The 19,081-nt window shown below is 43.0% G+C and overlaps 1 protein-coding gene across 2 annotated transcripts; it reads left to right on the top strand.

Annotated features, from left to right (window-relative positions):
• The first annotated feature begins 6,394 nt into the window (after positions 1-6,394).
• LOC109889937 (CMRF35-like molecule 1) lies at positions 6,395-11,599 on the top strand. Of its 2 annotated transcripts, none has more exons than XM_020481786.2 (5): positions 6,395-6,540; positions 7,255-7,578; positions 8,018-8,353; positions 8,780-8,828; positions 9,522-11,599. In XM_020481786.2, exons 1-5 carry the CDS (start codon positions 6,483-6,485, stop codon positions 9,760-9,762), a joined length of 1,008 nt encoding a protein of 335 aa, XP_020337375.1. In that variant the 5' UTR covers positions 6,395-6,482; the 3' UTR covers positions 9,763-11,599. The 2 variants fall into 2 exon arrangements, with proteins under 2 accessions (XP_020337375.1, XP_031679419.1); XM_031823559.1 differs by having other exon boundaries at positions 6,396-6,540; positions 8,696-8,828.
• The last annotated feature ends 7,482 nt before the right edge of the window (positions 11,600-19,081 follow it).

Raw genomic sequence — 19,081 nt, 5'->3', positions numbered from 1 at the left:
CGTGATGGAATTTAGACCTCTATAGTCAATGCACGGACGCAGACCACCCTCCTTCTTCTTCACAAAAAAGAAACTTGAGGAGGCAGGTGAGATGGAGGGCTGAATGAACCCCTGCCCCAGAGATTCCGATATGTATGTCTCCATAGCCACCGTCTCCTCCTGTGACAGGGGATACACGTGACTCCTGGGAAGTGCAGCGCCTACCAGGAGATTTATCGCACAATCCCCTCGTCGATGAGGTGGTAATTGGGTCGCCTTCTTTTTACAGAAGGCGATAGCCAAATCGGCATATTCTGAGGGAATGTGCACGGTGGAGACTTGGTCTGGACTCTCCACCGTTGTAGCACCGATGGAAACTCCTACACACCTGCCTGAGCACTCCTCCGACCACCCCTGTAGAGACCTCTGTTGCCACGAAATCCTGGGGTTGTGACGGGCCAACCAGGGGATCCCCAACATCACTGGAAACGCAGGAGAATCAATGAGGAAGAGACTAATTCTCTCCTCATGACCCTCCTGTGTAACCATACCCAGTGGAGCCGTGGCCTCCCTGACTAGCCCTGACCCTAATGGTCGGCTATCTAAGGCGTGCACTGGGAAGGGTTTGTCCAGCTGAACAAGGGGAATCCCTAACCTGTTCGCTAAACCGCGGTCAATAAAATTCCCCGCCGCGCCTGAATCTACTAGCGCCTTATGCCGGGACAGAGCGGAAAATTCAGGAAAAACAATCCATACATACATGTGACCAACAGGGGGCTCTGGGTGAGCCTGGTGCCGACTCACCTGAGGTGTCCGGGCGGTGCTCGGCCTGGCGTCTCGACTCCCGGGGGGACCCCCCCAGCACCGGTCAGCAGTGTGCCCTCTGCGACCACAGCTGGCACAGGAAAGGCCCCCTCCTCCGGTCGCCCTTGCTGAAGCACCTCCTAGCTCCATGGGTGTTGGAGTGGTGGAGCTGGGAGATGGAACTGACAGAGCCCGATCTGGACGTCCGCGGGTCGCCAGTAAGTTGTCCAACCGAATGGACATGTCGATCAATTGGTCCAAGGACAAGGTGGTGTCTCTACAGGCCAGCTCCCTACGGACGTCCTCACGCAAACTACACCTATAGTGATCGATCAAGGCCCTGTCGTTCCATCCCGCGCCAGCGGCCAAGGTCCGGAACTCTAGAGCAAAGTCCTGAGCACTCCTCCTCTCCTGCCTCAGATGGAACAGCCGTTCACCCGAACTCTGGGTAGTGGTCCCTCGCCGAATCAGGATCATTCCATACCGCGTTGGCCCACTCCAGGGCTTTACCTGCGAGGCAGGAGACGAGGGCGTTCACGCTCTCACCCCCCGAAGGAGCCGGACGAACAGTCGCCAGGTATAGGTCCATCTGGAGTAAGAAGCCCTGGCACCCGGCCGCCGTCCCATCATACTCCCTCGGGAGGGCGAGTCGAATTCCACTGTGCTCAGGCAATGAAGGAGAGGGTAGTGGTGCTGGTTGGGGTGTAGCTGATAACGGTGTGGGAAGGCCACCTCTCTCCCATCTCTCCATCGTCGCCATCACCTGATCCATGGCGGTCCCCAGTCGGTGTAACACTGCCGTGTGGTGTTGAACTCGCTCCTCCACGGACCCTGGAAGTGCGTCCGCTCCTGCTGACTCCATAATTATATTGGTGCAGGATTCTGTGATAACATGCGTCTTGGTGAGAGGTGTAGGAGTCAGGCGCAGGAGAGCAGGGATGTCTGAGAAGCGTGTTTTAATAATATAGTCCACCAATACAAACGGCACAGAAGAAAATCCCAAAACTACGCTCTCGAATACTCGTGCAAACACACGGAGGAACAAACACAGTTCCGACACTTTACATACACGTGCGTAATAGCGAAAAAACAACAAACATCAAATACACTCGAGCGCAATACACACAAGTCTAATCCTGCACGAATTACGGCAGGTAACAGGTGCCCTATATACCAACAGAAATCAAAGCAATTGAAAAGGTGTGAAAAGGAACACAGACAAAACAACCAGAAAAAGAAAAAGGGATCGGTAGCGGCTAGTAGACCGGCGACGCCGAGCGCCGAGCGCCGCCCGAACAGGGAGAGGAGTTACCTTCGGTAGAAGTCGTGACACATATCATTAAATGTAAGCTTGCTGTTTGTCCTCCATCAGTTCCAGAGACCTGAAAGATTGCTCATGCCTCTGAGCATGGTGGTGGTGATGACAGTTGGTGCATTTATTGCAGGGAAGAGGTTTAGAAAGTACAATAAGTATTTATTCTATTCTTTTTAAACAATAGTATATATTTGACTAAGTTGAGTTACAGTTGAATGACTCCTGCACACATTATTATGATAATACTCATCATAGATCATATTTTGTACAGCATCATTCAGCACTGAGGAGACCGGTGTGTTTTTTTTAGCAATGTGAAACCCCAGGGAGACAGTAATACAAATGTAATACAAACGACAAGTGTTTTTGAAGTGAGACAAAGTTTAAGGGGCACTATTGGAACAGATTCAGGACTGTGCTACTGTAATTAATGTCATTGACATTAATCATTAATCTTTCTTTCAGAGCACAATAAGGTCAATGCCCAACCAATGAACACCTCAGTGGTAGGCAACTCTCATGTTATCCTTCATTTTTGATGCATGCTTTTCTCATCCTTATCACTCTCTGACTCGAGGTGCTGTCTTTGGGTGATAATCCAAATCTGTTAACCAATAATAGATACATGCAGTTAAATGCTTGATTGAGAACAGGATGCAGGATTGCGCAGGATTTTAATCATACAGTAATTAGTATTTAGGCCATTAACTGTAAGTATGTATGCCTATTTTTATGAAACTGACTGGGTGCCAGAAATATGTGCAATACGGAATAAGTCATACATACTGTGGAGAAATGTGTGCATGTTATCTTTCTTACTCTTACTGTGTGCTTTGACTGTGGTATTGTCACACTGGAAATAGCTTGGGGAGGTTGAGGCAATTGGTGTAATTTCTTGGTCAATTGTACTTGTTGTTCCTTTGTAGTCTAAGACAGTGTGTTGCTTTTTGCCAGAGAGACGTAGTATATTGATGCTGTCAAAATGTATTAAAATAACATCTGTGTATATTCTAATTGAAATTGTGGATTATATTGATTGTTGAATATTTTGGTCTTTATTATTTTATTAAAACCTGTTTTTTTTGTGTTGACCTGCAGGAGTCATTTCCTGAAGTTGATGATGTAACCAACTAAGAGCAGAACCCTACAAAAAGTACAGACCTTAGGTAGCACGCACCATGTGCTGATATCTGTTTTGATAGCTGATGTTTAATATGTGTTTTAATACCTGATACATATTTTGTCATTGTAAGCATATTTACAACAGTGTAATAACAATTATAACTGTGTTACTACTAAACATGAATTACTAATTAGACTAATATGTTTCCAACCTGTATATTCCATCAAAACATACATCAGTCTTCACCTCTACCTGTCTATGTGTTTCTTCTAACAGGCAGCAGATCCAGGTGATAATGTGATCTACATCTCACGAGCCCTAAACCAGAGAGAGGTTTCTGTTGGATAATAGTGAGTTACTGAAGGTTCATTTTCTCACCAGCAGGATAGGCTTTTTTTTTCAATTTCTGAGAAATTCTTACAAAGTAAAAGCACTGTCTGCAACCATATCTGTCCTGTTTGTTCCCACAAAATCTCCTGAGATGAGATGAATGGAGGTAGCCTATAAACCATCCTAAACATGATCATTCCTCTGAGATTGAAAATGTCAGAATGAAGAGCATTCTACAAGAAACAGCCATTCTACAAGAAACAGCCATTAGTATGTAAAGTATTTTACTGTAAAAGATTACAATTCGACATTTGAGGGTATCAATCTGTTGAATACATAGTGGTATGAGTGCAGACGAGTTTATGAATAAATCCTTAATATTAATTGTAACCTATACACTAGGAGTCAGGAATCATGTGCAGAAAGTGAGTTTAATAATAAAACAAAGGCAGATGAACAAAACAGGAGAAGCGTACCGAACATGACCAAACCAATACTGCCTGCTGACTGAGGCTACTGAGGGCTGAATAAAGGGAGAGTAATCAAGGTAGTGAAGAGGGCCCAGGTGTGCGTAACGATGGGGAGCAGGTGTGCGTAATGATGGTTGCCAGACTGGTGGTTAGTAGACCGGCGACATCGAGCGCTGGAGCGGGGGAGTAGGCGTTATAAGTAATGAGCTGATTAACTGAGTTCTCATTAAACTTGTTTGAGAGATTTTAAGGAAAGACATCCATCTAACATTAAAAGCATTAAACGATGCCATCTCTTTCTCTCCAAGCCAAGCTACACAGGTAAAACGTGTGAAAATGTTTTCTTGAAGATTAGTCTCTCATCCTTCCTACTAGGCAAAGTGTCCAAATTAATTACATGGACATCATTTCAGCAACAGATGACACATGGATTTGACAAGGAAGGTTTCCGAGGCATGTTCATTGTGACAATAGCACAATTCTAATATTACAGGTAACTGCCAAAATAAAGGAAACAACAACATAAAGTGTCTTAATAGGGCATTGAGCGCCACGAGCCAAAACAGCTTCGATGCGCGTTGGCATAGATTCTACAAGTGCAAGGAACGCTATTGGGGGATACGACACAATGTTTCCATGAGAAATTCCATAATTTGTTGATTGTTGATGGTGGCGGAAAACACTGTCACAGGTGCTTTTCCAGAATCTCCCATAAGTGTTCAATTGGATTGAGATCTGGTGAATGAGACACACACACACACACACACACACACACACACACACACACACACACACACACACACACACACACACACACACACACACACACACACACACACACACACACACATACACACACACACACACACACACACTTTAAACCCCTATGCTCCTTTAAGACCCCTCTTTCAAAGTCAGTTAGCTCTCTTCTTCTAGCTATACTTGCCAAAATAATGGTCAACTAGGCATTTGTATACATGACCCTAAGCCTGGTGGGATATTCATTGCTTAATTAACTCAGGAACCACATCTGTGTGGAACCTCCTGCTTTCATTATACTTTGTGTCCCTCATTTACTCGTGTCTCCTTTACTTTGGCAGTTACCAGTATCTGTTTTTATATCTCAACCATAAAGCCAATAAAATCAGCTTACTTAGAAAACATCCTACAGGCAAAGCTGCAGGAAATTGGGGTGCTGAGGGTGCTGCAGCACCCCCTGAAAAAAAAATATATATAAATATATATATATATTCGTTGGGGCAAAAAAAGTATTTAGTCAGCCAACAATTGTGCAAGTTCTTCCACTTAAAAAGATGAGGGAGGCCTGTAATTTTCATCATAGGTACACTTCAACTATGACAGACAAAATGAGAAAGAAATCCAGAAAATCACATCGTAGGATTTTTTATGAATTTATTTGCAAATTATGGTGGAAAATAAGTATTGCACTGTTGTTTTCCCACCAATAGAATTATGTGGTGTAATTGTAAGAAGAGGATGTTTTCTTAAAGGAGAAGTACAACAAACTAACAGGGGGGAAAGTGATATCAGGGACACAGAAATTCTAAAATAAGAATAACTAAAATAATCATGAAAAAAACATTATTGATGAGAGAATTTAACAGACAATAAAATAATGACTTAAATTAGGGCTTATATTTCTCATGGAAGTCGATGAATATCACCCAGGGACATGGTACAAACATCTACATCCACTGAAATAAAGTGTTAAAATGCGAAAAACTGTCTTTCAAGATTCATATTTTTATGTTTTTAAGGTAAAGGACACCTGACTTTCTATTTAAAGCCTTTTGGAAACCAAATTTTAAACAATTTAATACTGAATAAGAAGTGATATTTCCTGAGGACAGAAAAAGCACAGCAATGTAGGAATGACCCAACCTGCAAAGTGACATTTAACGTATACTGTACCTGTACCATTGTAACTCATTCGATGACTATAGCCATTGTGTAAAGGGTTGAAGCAAGTAGTATGCCAAAATAATGAAGATATTTCTGTGAGAATATGAATCAGCAATACTTAAAGGTTCTTCTAAGCAGCAACGCCAGTGAAGGCTGCATTTGCACCTCATTACTATCAGACAGGAACAGACCAACACAGGACTCAGGAGTTTATACACAAGATTATCAGTGTATTGAGGATGCGGAATAAACCACAAATAATCATCATATAAACAAGCATACTGTACGTATTAGCAGACAATTTACAACATTTTGACCATTTCAGCCTTGGTCAGGTTTTCAACAGTTCAACATCAGTGAACACAAAAGGTCTTGCACAGGGCACTGGTTGCATTATGTCTTTAAAACAGGAAGAGTTAAAGAAGTGATGTCTATGTGGATCAGGAAGTGGTCAGTTGCCTGGGTGCCTTGACTGCTGACACACCAGTACTCCCCCACAAACATAAATACTACCAGAGACGTTCTCTCTCATCCATTCATGGCTCCACATCTCCTCCTTGTCCTGCGCATCCTTTTCTTCCTCACTGGAGTCTCAGGTAAGTGAACGAAGACCTTTAGTTGTTTGATATTATTGGGCTTAGTTTCTCCAAGTCAATCAGTGAAAACATGCTGAAAGTCATAACACTTGTAATGTTCTGTCTACTTTGCCCATAGACATTGTGGTCACATTATGGATTTCAGCATTTTGTGGTCAGGTGATAGATACATGCTGTTTTTAATGATTTATCTTCTGACTTATCTTGTACTTTTCAACAGTTCTGTATTTCTAGCTGTTGATTAGCACATTTAATTGAGACTTCAAGTAAAATAGAACTAACATATTATTAATAAATATAAAATAAAAAGTTCCTGTGTCAATCAATATGAATTTGAACAAATGTGCAAGTAACTTATTATTATTATTTTTAAATAGACATTTGAATTGATTAAAACCAGAGATTGCCTCCATAGTTTAGTGGTGTAGTAATTTCCATGTCAAAGCTAAATATGACTTTAATTGTTCAAATGTTGCCTCTGTTCTAATGGATGGACGTGGGTGTGTCAACATCAGCAGTTACATGTCTCAGTTACTGTTTGGTGTTACAAACACATGGTGTGACCACAGTTTGCCTTTTTTTTTTTTTTTTACAAAAGTCACAAATTCAATCATTACAGTAGATCAAGTTGTTTAGCTGATCATCTGATGGGACTTATGAGCAGCTGGGTAAAATTAAATTACCTAAATGTGTTCTCTGTTGTTGTGTCTACAGATGCACAGAGTGTGTCCACAGTGAGTCATGTGTCTATAAAGCAAGGAGGCTCCATCACCATCCCATGTCTCTATAATCAGAGATATAGAAACAATGTGAAATACTGGTGTAGGGGATATAATTGGTTAGGTTGCTCTACTGTAGTACGCACTGACCATCCTAAGACCAGTAGAAAGACCTCCATCTCTGATGACATCAACCAGCGAGTCTTCACTGTGACCATGACAAGTCTTAGTCCTAATGATTCTGATTATTACTGGTGTATTGTGGAGAGGAATAGCAAGGCAGATGATGGGGGTAGACTGCAGATATCTGTTACTCCAGGTAAGATCCAAACACTGCTGTGTCCATTAAAGCAGAATTAATAGTAGTGCTCAGTAATGTCTCATATGTTAATGTTCCATAACAGTCCTGTTGATGAGTGTGTTACTTTTCCCTCTACAAAGCAGTCATGCATATTTTCACCAAATGAAATCCATAGAGGATATTATATTGGTATATTACATCTCTGCGCACCTCCTGGGTCAGGACAGACAGTGTGTTTGATAGAATCACATGTTTCCGTATCATCATCAAACACACTGTCTGTTCTGTATGCTATAGTCTGTCTATTGTACATACTATCAGTGACTGAACCAGTTTTTCAATTTATACTTTCTCAGTGTAATATGAATATCAATAATGACTAGATAGACTCCAATATATATATTGGTGTATTCTTTGTCAGACTCCTCCAATCACAGCCTCTATCATTGTGTTTTAGGTACTCCAGAACTCTACGTGGACCAACAACAGATGACTGGAGTTGTAGGAGGGCGTGTCACTGTGCTCTGTTACTATAGTTCACAAGGAAGCAGTGGGAGGTGGTGCAGGATGGGAGGCCCTTGTGTGGCTGGGGGACATTATGGGGCTTTAGATGGAACATGTGTGAAGTTAGTGCAGGAGGAGAGCCGAACCTCCAACGGTTATGTCTTAATGGTGACTATGAGTGGATTGATGATAGAGAACACTGGCTGGTACTGGTGCGAAAAGGGAGACCTACAGATGCCTGTTCATATCACTGTCAATCAACCAACCACAACACAGAGCACCACCACAAGTAAGTACAGAGCAATCCCACATAAAACCAAGTCTGATTCTCTTTTTATTCATCCAGTGTTGTTAGAGATTAAGGAACATTGAAAGGCCTTTTCTGAAACAAAGTGGAAATCTATTGACCATGCATTCTCTTGAGATGATCCTGTCAGTCATATTAAATATCATTAAGAAAATGAAACATTTGTATACAACTTTTTCATCATAGCTACGAAACAGATTTGAAATTAATACTGAAAATGAAAAGATTTGGATTATAATCATCATCTGAAGTTCAATTTATTTGAATGTGAATGATACACCAGTCAGTTTATTGGAGCTACTTTATCATTTCTGTGTCTCACAGCAACACAAACTCCGACCTCTCACCAAGGCTCACTATACAGATTTTACACTTCTCAGCCCACAGTCACCACTTCTGTTCCTACAGACCAGAACAATGGGGGAACTGACGAGATGCAACAAGAGAAGAACCAGAGGTCAGTATTCAGTCTGCTGCATATCCCTCACTATAATAGCCATCCAAACAGTTGGCTATACTGTAAGGGTGTGGTTCACCTGACTAGAAAGGCTGATCAGAGCAGAGACAGGTGTCTGGGTTAACAATAATACTTTAGTTTCCCAAATCACAAAGACATCTATTTAATTTTCAGCTCAAGAGGAGTATATACGAAACAAAAAACCTTCCTTAAATATTCTTGTTTGAACATGTGTCACTTCCTCATGGTTCGATATCTTTGTGTGTGTCCTGTGACTTGCCTACAGGAGGTCTGTGGATGCCTCTAAAGCAACTTTTCACACTTCCATATTCAAATATGAAAACTAAGATGTTGAGCAGAGGAGGCTGGCAGGATGAACTGTAGGAGGATGGGCTCATTTTAATGGCTGGAATTGAATGAATGGAACGGTATCATTCCATGAATTCCATTCCAGCCATTACAAGGAGCGTGTCCTCCTATCTCTCCGCCAACCAGCCTCCACTGATGTTGAGTGGTTAGGAAATCAATAGATAGACAAGATGTGTTCTGAAGAAGGACAGTACAGTATGACAGCTTATGTTATCTCTCTTTTTAAATACAGGAAGTTCCCCCTGGACACTTATCTCTCCAAAAACTGTCTAACTGACTGCAATTTTTATAATGTCATGACAAAGTAATTGTGTTCTTCTACAGATTGGAACGCATGTTTTTCTACCTGTTGAAAGCTGGAAGTGCACTGCTCTTCCTCCTGTGCACCATCATTGCTGTGGTGAAGTTCAGGGAAAACAGACATCAAGATGATACCAAGGATGCATTGACACCAGAGAGTTGTTTCTGGAGAAATTTACCAACAGTTTGCACCAAATACTTTTTCCCCGAAAGAAACAACAACACACTGAGTGTACAAAACATTATGAATGAGTCACGACAGTAAATATAATATGTTTCTAAACACTTCTACATGAATGTGCATGCTACCATGACCACGGATAATCCTGAATGAATAGTGAATAATGATGGGAGAAAGTTACAGATGCACAAATACACCCAAGACAAATACAATAACAGAGGAGGTTAGCATTTTTTGGAGGGTGGGAGGGGTGGTACGATATTTGTGCATCTGTAACTTTCTCACTCATAATTTTTCACTATTCATTCAGGACTTTCCGTAATCATGGTAGCATCCACATTAATGAAGTAGTGTTTAGAAATGTATTCTATTCTTATTTACAATAAAAGTGACGACAAAAGTGATGACACATTACATTACTTACCATTCATTTCTATTGGGCACAAAATAATCTGAAACACAACCATAACAAAAAGCAAATGCATCCAACACATTTCTAGAGTCACAAACTTGATGTAATCATTGCATGCTAGGAATATGGGACCAAATACTAAACTTTGGACTACTTTAATATATATACGTGAATTTGTCCCAAAACTTTTGGTCCCCTAAAAGGGGGGACTGGGAACAATCGGTTTTTGTAATTTGTAAAAATTTCACCCGATATGAAAGAAAATACACTCAAATTAAAATTGACAGTCTGCAATTTAAACTCACAGTAATTGAGGTTAAATTGCAGACTGTCAAAATTCAAAGTGTTGAAGCACAGAGCCAAAATAACAAAACATGTGTCACTGTCTCAATACTTCTGGAGGTCATACTTTGGCCAGGTGAATCCAGGTGAATGTTATGATCCCTAATTGATGTCACTATTTAAGATGAAGAGGAGAAGACAGGTTAAAGAAGGATTTTTAAGCATTGAGAAAATCGAGATATGGATTGTGTACCCTTACCCTCTACAGGATCGGTTGCATTCCCTGTGGGAAGGTTGAGCTAACGTAGGCTAATGTGATTAGCATGAGGTTGCAAGTAACAAGAACATTTCCCAGGACATAGACATATCTGATATTGAAAAAAAGAGGTGGATCCTTAAGAGGTTTTAAGAGGGTGAATGGGCAAGATAAAAGATTTAAGTGCCTTTGAACGGGATATGGTAGTAGGTATGTGTCAAGAACTTTAAAATGCTGCTGAGTTTTCACATTCAACAGTTTCCTGTGTGTATCAAGAATCGTGTATCAAGAATCGTCCACTACCCAAAGGACATCCAGCCAACTCTACAAAACTGTGGGAAGCATAAGAGTCAGCATCGGCCAGTATCATTGTGGAACACTTTCGACACCTTGTTGAGTCCATGCCCTGACAAATTGAGGCTGTTCTGTGGGCAAAGGGAGAGGTGTTTTGTGCAATCAGTGTCTACAACTGTCAATAGGCTTTACCTGTATTTTTCCTTATCGTAACCTTCATTCTACATTTTTGTATACCTTCAATATTTAATTCCCTCTGGGAGTAAGAGCTATTCATCTTCATTCTTAGATCTACGTGCAGTATGCCATGCTGTAAATGTGGGTATCAGATTCTATTCCCAACAACACATTGTATTTTTCTATATCCAAAATGTGTCTAAACACCACACATTAGCAATAACGATATATATACTTTATGTGTGTACTGTATTTTATCTGCACATGATGTATGATTCATGGTTTTACATAATTATTCCACTCAAATGTGCATGTGTTTTGAAATGAAACTCTTGACCAATGTAGTGCTGGCTATTGGCAGTGTCTCTAACCCTTTTCCTGATGGTTATTTCTTATGGTTTAATGTAACAAATCCCAGTTGTTGTGTACTGTTCCATCAATAATTCTGTGTGCTAACTTGCTGGTAAACCTGGTTAATAAAGAAACTCTACTGCTCTCAATATCATTTGCCTGGATTTTATAACCAGACAAAAACACTAAAGGCTGCCTCCTAATATCTTACATATTGGTGACATTGTAACTCATTCAATGACTACAGCAAGGGTGTTAAAATGGTTGAATGAAACATTATGGCATGTTTCTTGTGATTAATTATTTATTATCAAATGAGGAGAGACAAACTTATCACACGAGTTATACTTAAACAAATTCTTTATTCACTTATTAATAAGGGAGCAAGGTCACCACATGCACACAGAGTGAAAGGAGTGAGAGCTGAGACACAAGGGGTTTATATAGAAACCCAAGATCGGCTTAGTCATGGTTGGTTCCACCCCTCCCTGGCAGATCAGGGCATCATAAGCTCTACCAAGCTAGCCTCCATTCTCTTCCATCTCCCCACAGCTGTGCCCTTGGAAGATAGCAAACGAACAGGATGGGCTGAAGAATTGTGGTCACTTCTCAGAGGCTCTTTGTCTTAATGCCGTGTGACCAGGTTACTCAGAAGCAAAGAGAAATTAGAAACAATACCAGTCTATTTGTTCCTCAAGCTTATCTGTATCCCATGTCCATGACTACATGCGTAGACCAGCTGTGGGGAGTGAGTGTGGAAGAGATTAACCATCCTTTCTCAGAAGCACAGCATTGGCACCAAATAAATGTCTTTACTATTGTTAAGCATAGAAATTGTTAACTATTAATATTAAACAAAAAAGGTAAATATGTGATTTTTCTCTCACATTCCACTCTTAGAAGATTCAATCTTCTATAAAATAACATGACATATTCACACCATATGTAAAGATAAAAATAGAAGACCTTCCAGATGTAACATATGAGGTTTATCCCTGTGAGGAACCTTCCGTTAAGGTACTGAGTTTCAAACCTTTAACCTTCATACCATAAACAGTTCAGTTCAAACTTGCCAGTGTCTGCTGATGACAGCCAAGTGGATCCTTTCTCAGCAAAGCGCTTGCTCCCAGTTTACGAGAGAACACCTGGCAATCACAGAGTCTGGGCGTTCAGCCAATATTCCACTCCCACTGACCCGACCTTGTGATAGCAAAGCCTCTGTCTACAACAGACGCATTTCTAAGTATGCAACAGGTCAAACATCACTGTCTTCAGCAGTAAAATGTAGCTCATGCTTCACATCTTGCATTCTGGCCCTTGTCATGGCAACAGTTAACATTACATTTGGCCTTGAATTTGTTTCCAGTTTTAAACACATATTGCAGCAAAACTTCAGCATGAGGATGAACTGCAAAATCAATACAATGACTAAAACAACGGTCAGACACAGTTGCATGATCCACCCTCCAAACTTAGTATTACCTGGCCTAGCAAACAACGGTGGTCCTGTGTGGTAGTGACACAACAGAGAAACGTCATAAGGTCAGAGTTACATGGTATCTCCACTAAGAATGGTAAATCCATTTGTATAGTCAGATGAACCCCTATGGGAACTCCCACAAGTTGTGAATCTGCTCCTACCTTAACTTGATTGTGTCATTGAACTTGACTGTGAAACATCCACTAAAAACTCAATTAAAATAACAAATATTCATAACATAAACATTTCGTTAGTTTTCACTTTGCTAAATCTTAATCAGTCCAAACCATTTAAAATTTGAATTCTTACTTTCTGATGAACTTTTCAATCAACTTCGCCTTCACGTAGTGCAAAACATTCTCAAGGGAATCGTTTAAACAATACAAAATGATACAGAAGTACACTCTTCATCTGTACAAAGAAGACAATCATCACCTTGATGCATTGATCTCCGTCTTCTTAAACAATGGGGGGGCTATTGTTTTCTGGACTCCTGTACTGAGCCTGCCGTTGACTCGAGCTGGAGCGGCTGTTATTTAAGTCCCGCTATGGCTGTCAAGAGAGCATACCATTTTGTCCATCTTCCAGGACCGGTTGTCCTTGAGTCACTGTCCATATGGTAACTGTAATGAGAATGCTCAAGACAAGTGCAAAAAACACATGATGCATAGAGTTTGGGCCAGATTCTCCCAAGGCCATCTAGTCGGTGACCTCAGGCATCTCGGCTCCTCCATCCTCTGGGTCTGGTGGGCAGTATTGCACCTTCCTACAGTGGCTGGCATGGATCCAAGTAGACCTCTCAGCTATGCAAACAGCAGTGTGGATAATCAGCATCACCTGGTATGGTCCAGTCCACCTCTGCTGGTTCCAATGCCTTCGTCTCAGGACTTTCACCACCACCCAGTAACCAGGTTGCAGTTTGTGCAGGATCCCCACCAGAGGCTGGGGCAGAGCCACTTTCACTCTGGGGAAAATAGCCTTCAGAACATTGTTTAGAGCAGTACAATAACTTACCATGTCATCGTCACAGCCCATCAGTGTCAACTTGTTCTGTGGGAAAGGGGAATTGATCATTCTCATTGGTCTACCTGTCAGAACGTCATGAGGAGCCAATAGGACCCTTCAGGGGTTGGATGAGCCGACATAGGAATGGGAATCCCTCTTCCCATGTTGTTAGTCATACAAATGACATATTTTGCACAAAATTGTTCAGCAAACACAGAAAACCCAGGTGCAAACCAAAATGTATTTACAAAATCAACCACTTTCCCCTTTGACACATGGTCTCCACCATGTGACAATTTAGTCAAGTAAGGAAAACAAGAACGTGTTAGGACTGGTAGCCCAGCCGGACCCAGCAAGAGTTTCTGCACCTGATCGTATGTGCAAAGTCATTTCCACTTCTTTGATTCAGCTGGACCTACAATCCTCTGTATGCCAGATATATCAGTAGGAGATTAAAAAGTTAACTGGAAGTGAAACCATCAGTAACACATGGGAATAAGCAGACACAGTTGCTGCTTTGCTGCCAAATAAGTGATTGTGTTGCTCTTGGAGACAGAAGCAAAATAGTATGAGTATGAGCCAAACATTTACATACAGCTATTTCAGAAAGGGGAATAATGGCTGTCAAGAGGTTATCAACAAATTTCAAGTGAGAAACAGTTTCCTCAGAGGAAGTAAGGAACCCACGCTGTTTCCACAGGGTGAAATCTGACCTTTGTTTTGATACCATGTCGACCAGAGAAGTGCAGTCGTAGGGTTCTCCATCCATGGGCGGCAACAGTGTTGCTGGATTGAGCCTGAGTCAACACAGGAGACATAAAAGCATTCTTCTCACACACAAACAGATTGAAAGGGTTTAGAATGTGCACAGGGAGACCCAGACATGGAGAAGCCATGTTGTGACCGTAAATGAGATCTGAGAGAGGCTTGACAACCTCGGCATAGTCAGGCAGCCACGCCCTACAGTACCCTGTCATACCAGTCAGTGACATCATATGTCGTTTGGTAACCGGCTGTGGGACAGAGATAATATTTCGTACTCTCTCTGGACCCCAGCTGCCTGCCATGTGATGGTATCATGTCTCAACATAAAAAATACATTGGGATGGTATCATGTCCCAAAATACAAAATACATTGGGATGGTATCATGTCCCAAAATACAAAATACATTGGGGTGGTATCATGTCCCAAAAGAAGTAGCAACTAAAAAAAAATGTTGACTTCATGGCCTTTCTCTGCCAGAACGATCAAAGGAGCTTGAGTGTCAGTATCAAATGCCTTGAGAGTTTCAAAGCACAGTTGTCAAGTTAGTTCCTTTTGTATGTCTCTGTTTTAGGTTGGTCAGGGCGTGAGTTGGGGTGGGCTTTCTATGTTTTGTTCTATGTTCGAATTTCTATGTGTTTGGCCTGGTATGGTTCCCAATCAGAGGCAGCTGTCAATCATTGCCCTTGGGTTGTGGATAGTTGTTTTCTGTTTTGTGTGTATCACCTGACCTCACCTCTCGTTATTCCTCGTTATTATTTTGTTTAGTGTTCAGTTTTGATTATATTTCCACCATGAACACTTACCACGCTGCGTTTTGGTCTACTCCTTCTTCCACCAACGAAAACCGTTACAGAACTACCCACCACAACTGGACCAAGCAGCGTGGTAACCAGGAGCAGAGGGTTCTGGACTCCTGGACATGGGAGGAGATTTTGGACGGTAAGGGACCCTGGGCACAGGCTGGGGAATATCGCCGCCCCAGCAAAGAGCTGGAGGCAGCTAAAGCCGAGCGGCGGCGATATGAGGAGTTAGCACGGCAGCGCAACAGGGACGAGAGGCAGCCCCAAAAATTACTGGGGGGGAAACACACGGGGAGTGTAGCTAAGTCAGGTAGGAGACCTGAGTCAACTCCCTGTGCTTACCGTGGCGAGAGGTTGACCGGGCAGGCACCGTGTTATGCCGTGAGGCACACGGTGTCCCCAGTGCACAGGCATAGCCCGGTGCGCACGGTGCTCCTCGTATCGGCCGGGCTAGAGTGGGCATCGAACCAGGAGTAACGAAGCCGGCTCAGCGCATCTGGTCTCCAGTGTGTCTCCTCGGCCCGGGTTATATGGCACCAGCCCTACGCACGGTGTCCCAGGTTCGCCAGAACAGCCCAGTGCGGTCTGTTCCACCCCGCCGCACTTGCCGGGCTACAGGGAGTATCCAGCCAGGACAGGTTGTGCAGGCTCGGTGCTCGAAACCTCCAGTGCGCCTCCACGGTCCGGTCCATCCGGTGCCTCCTCCACGAACCAGGCCTCCTGTGGCAGCCCCACGCAGCAGGCTGTCTCTCTGTCTCATCCCTCCAGGTTCTCCCTCCTGTCCGGCGCTTCCAGAGTCTCCCTCCTGTCCGGAGCCGCCAGAGCCGCCCTCCTGTCTGGAGCCGCCAGAGCCGTCCGTCAGTCAGGAGCCGCCAGAGCCGCCCGTCAGCCATTACCAGCCTTTCAAAGCACTTCATGGCTACGAATGTGAGAGTTACGGGTCTGTAGTCATTTAGGCAGGTTGCCTTTGTGTTCTTGGGCACAGGGACTATGGTGGTCTGGTTGAAGCATGTTGGTATTACAGACTCAATCAGTGACATGTTGAAAATGTCAGTGAATACACCTGCCAGCACATGCCTGGAGCACACACCCTGGTAAACTGTCTGGCCCCGCAGCCTTGTGTATGTTGACCTGTTTAAAGGTCTTACTCACTTTGACTATGGAGAGCGTGATCACACAGTCATCCGGAACAGCTGATGCTCTCATGCATGCCTCAGTGTTGCTTGCCTCGAAGCGAGCATAGAAGTGATTTACCTCGTCTGGTAGGCTTGTGTCACTGGGCAGCTCGCGGCTGTGCTTCCCTTTGTAGTCTGTAACAGTTTGCAAGCCCTGCCACATCCGACGAGCGTCGGAGCTGGTGTAGTGTGATTAAATCTTAGCCCTGTATTGACGCTTTGCCTGTTTGATGGTTCGTCGCAGGGCATAGCGGGATTTCTTGTAAGCTTCCGGGTTAGTGTCCCGCACCTTGAAAGCGGCAGCTCTAACCTAGCTCAGTGCGAATGTTGCCTGTAATCCATGGATTCTGGTTGGGGTATGTACGTACAGTCACTGTGGGGACGACCTCCTCAATGCACTTATTGATAAAGCCTGTGACTGATGTGGTGTATTCCTCAATGTCATCGGAAGAATCCTGGAACATGTTCCAGTCTGTGATAGCAAAGCAGTCCTGTAGTTTTTATAGACCAAGTCACTGGTGCTTCCAGCTTTAATTTTTGCTTGTAAGCAGGAATCAGGAGGATAGAGCTGTGGTCGGATTTAGCAAATGGAGGGCGAGGGAGACCTTTTTACGCGTCTCTGTGTGTGGAGTACAGGTGATCTATAATTTTTTCCCCTCTGGTTGTACATTTAACATGTTGATAGAGATTTGGTAGAACTGATTTAAGTTTCCCTGCATTAAAGTCTCCGGCCACTAGGAGCGCCGCCTCTGAGTGAGTGGTTTCCTGCTTGCTTATTTCCTTATACAGCTGACTGAGTGTGGTCTTAGTGCAAGCATCTGTCTGTGGTGGCAAATAAACAGCCACGAAAAGTATAGCTGAGAACTCTCTAGGCAAGTAGTGTGGCCTGCAGTTTATCACAATATACTCTACTTCAGGCGAGCAAAATCTAGAGACTTCCTTAGATTTCGTGCACCAGCTGTTGTTTACAAATATGCACAGGCCGCCAGTGCCATGATTTCTGTATTTATGTGAAAGCTATTGTATGCTTGCAATGCTCAATGATGGAAATGTACTGAGAAATGTTTTAGTTCTCAGATTGAGAACTGCCTGCACCTGCTGATATTCACGCAGCCTCAAGGCCGAGATGTTCCGAAAGTAGCAAAGCGCCTGAGACTACACAGGTGTGGTTGATGGCTTATAGTACAGAGTGAGAAACCACAGTCTAGACATGGTTTCTCATCTTAGATACTTTGTATCTAATCCAATGCAACAATGTTAAGGTATGATTGACGGTAGGTTGTCCTCACCAACTAGTATAAAGAGTTTTGTCTCCTGTTTCGCCAAACAGATCTTTACTATAGACTACTGATGTACTCTGTATGTGAATCTCTGTCTGCAATTCAATTGTATTACTAAAGAGTTTTATACCAAGGTTCCTGTGTCTAACATTAGTGGTGATCTTTTAGGGGTGTTTTTATACACTTACTGTCATGCCCTGATATGTTTCACCTGTCCTTGTGCTTGCCTCCACCCCGTCCAGGTGTCGCCCATCTTCCCTACTTATCCTCTGGGTATTTATGGGTATTTACACAGGTATTTACCTGTGTTTTCTGTCTGTCTGTCTGTGCCAGTTTGTCTTGTTTGTCAAGCTTACCAGCATTTGTCCTGTCAGCGCCTGTCTTTGTCCAGCCGCTCTTTTTATCGTCCTCCTGGTTTTTGACACTTGCCTGTCCTGACCCTGTACCCGCCCACCTGACCACTCTGCCTGTCCTTGACCCTGACTTCCATCCTGTACCTTTGCCCCACCTCTGGATTACTGAACTCTGCTTGAGACTGCCTGCCATCCTATACCTTTGCCCCACCTCTGGATTACTGAACTCTGCTTGAGACTGCCTGCTGTCCTGTACCTTTGCTCCTACTATGGATTATCGACCCCTGCCTGCCTTGACCTGTCGTTTGCCTGCCCCTGTTACAATAAACATTGTTACTTCACACAGTGTTGTTGACTGAAGCCTGACAGGTAAAAGTGACTGCAGAATCTCCAGTCATAACTGCAGAGACATGGATTAAAGTGTGGTTTGTTGAAAATAGTCACGCAGTTCTTACTTATGGTGTTGGGATTCTGTTTTGTGGTTCGTTGACTGACAGTCATATGAACAGTTATCAGTAGGTCTCCCAATGCACACTGGTACAAGCATGTGTTCATTTTTAGTCCACTCATAGTCACTGTTACGACTATTTTACTATTGGCATGAATGATCCGCTTTAGTTCTACTGATGCTTCATCTAAATTCCCAATTACTACTCTCCACACGAGTCACCCAGCATGCACAAACTTATAGCTCCAGAATTACCATAACAATTGACAATGACACTCCCTCCTACAATTCCAGTGACCTGTTGTTGGTCAACATAGAGGCCTG

Source organism: Oncorhynchus kisutch, linkage group LG4, assembly GCF_002021735.2.
Source record: "Oncorhynchus kisutch isolate 150728-3 linkage group LG4, Okis_V2, whole genome shotgun sequence".
NCBI lineage: Eukaryota > Metazoa > Chordata > Actinopteri > Salmoniformes > Salmonidae > Oncorhynchus > Oncorhynchus kisutch.
This window is presented reverse-complemented; position numbering and strand designations above follow the sequence as displayed.

Coding starts and splice junctions, on each gene's coding strand:
- LOC109889937 (XM_031823559.1), top strand. CDS start 6,483: ATGGCTCCACATCTCCTCCTTGTCCTGCGCATCCTTTTCTTCCTCACT. Junction 7,579..8,017: donor GCAGATATCTGTTACTCCAG/GTAAGATCCAAA, acceptor ATTGTGTTTTAG/GTACTCCAGAACTCTACGTG. Junction 8,354..8,695: donor AACACAGAGCACCACCACAA/GTAAGTACAGAG, acceptor TGTGTCTCACAG/CAACACAAACTCCGACCTCT.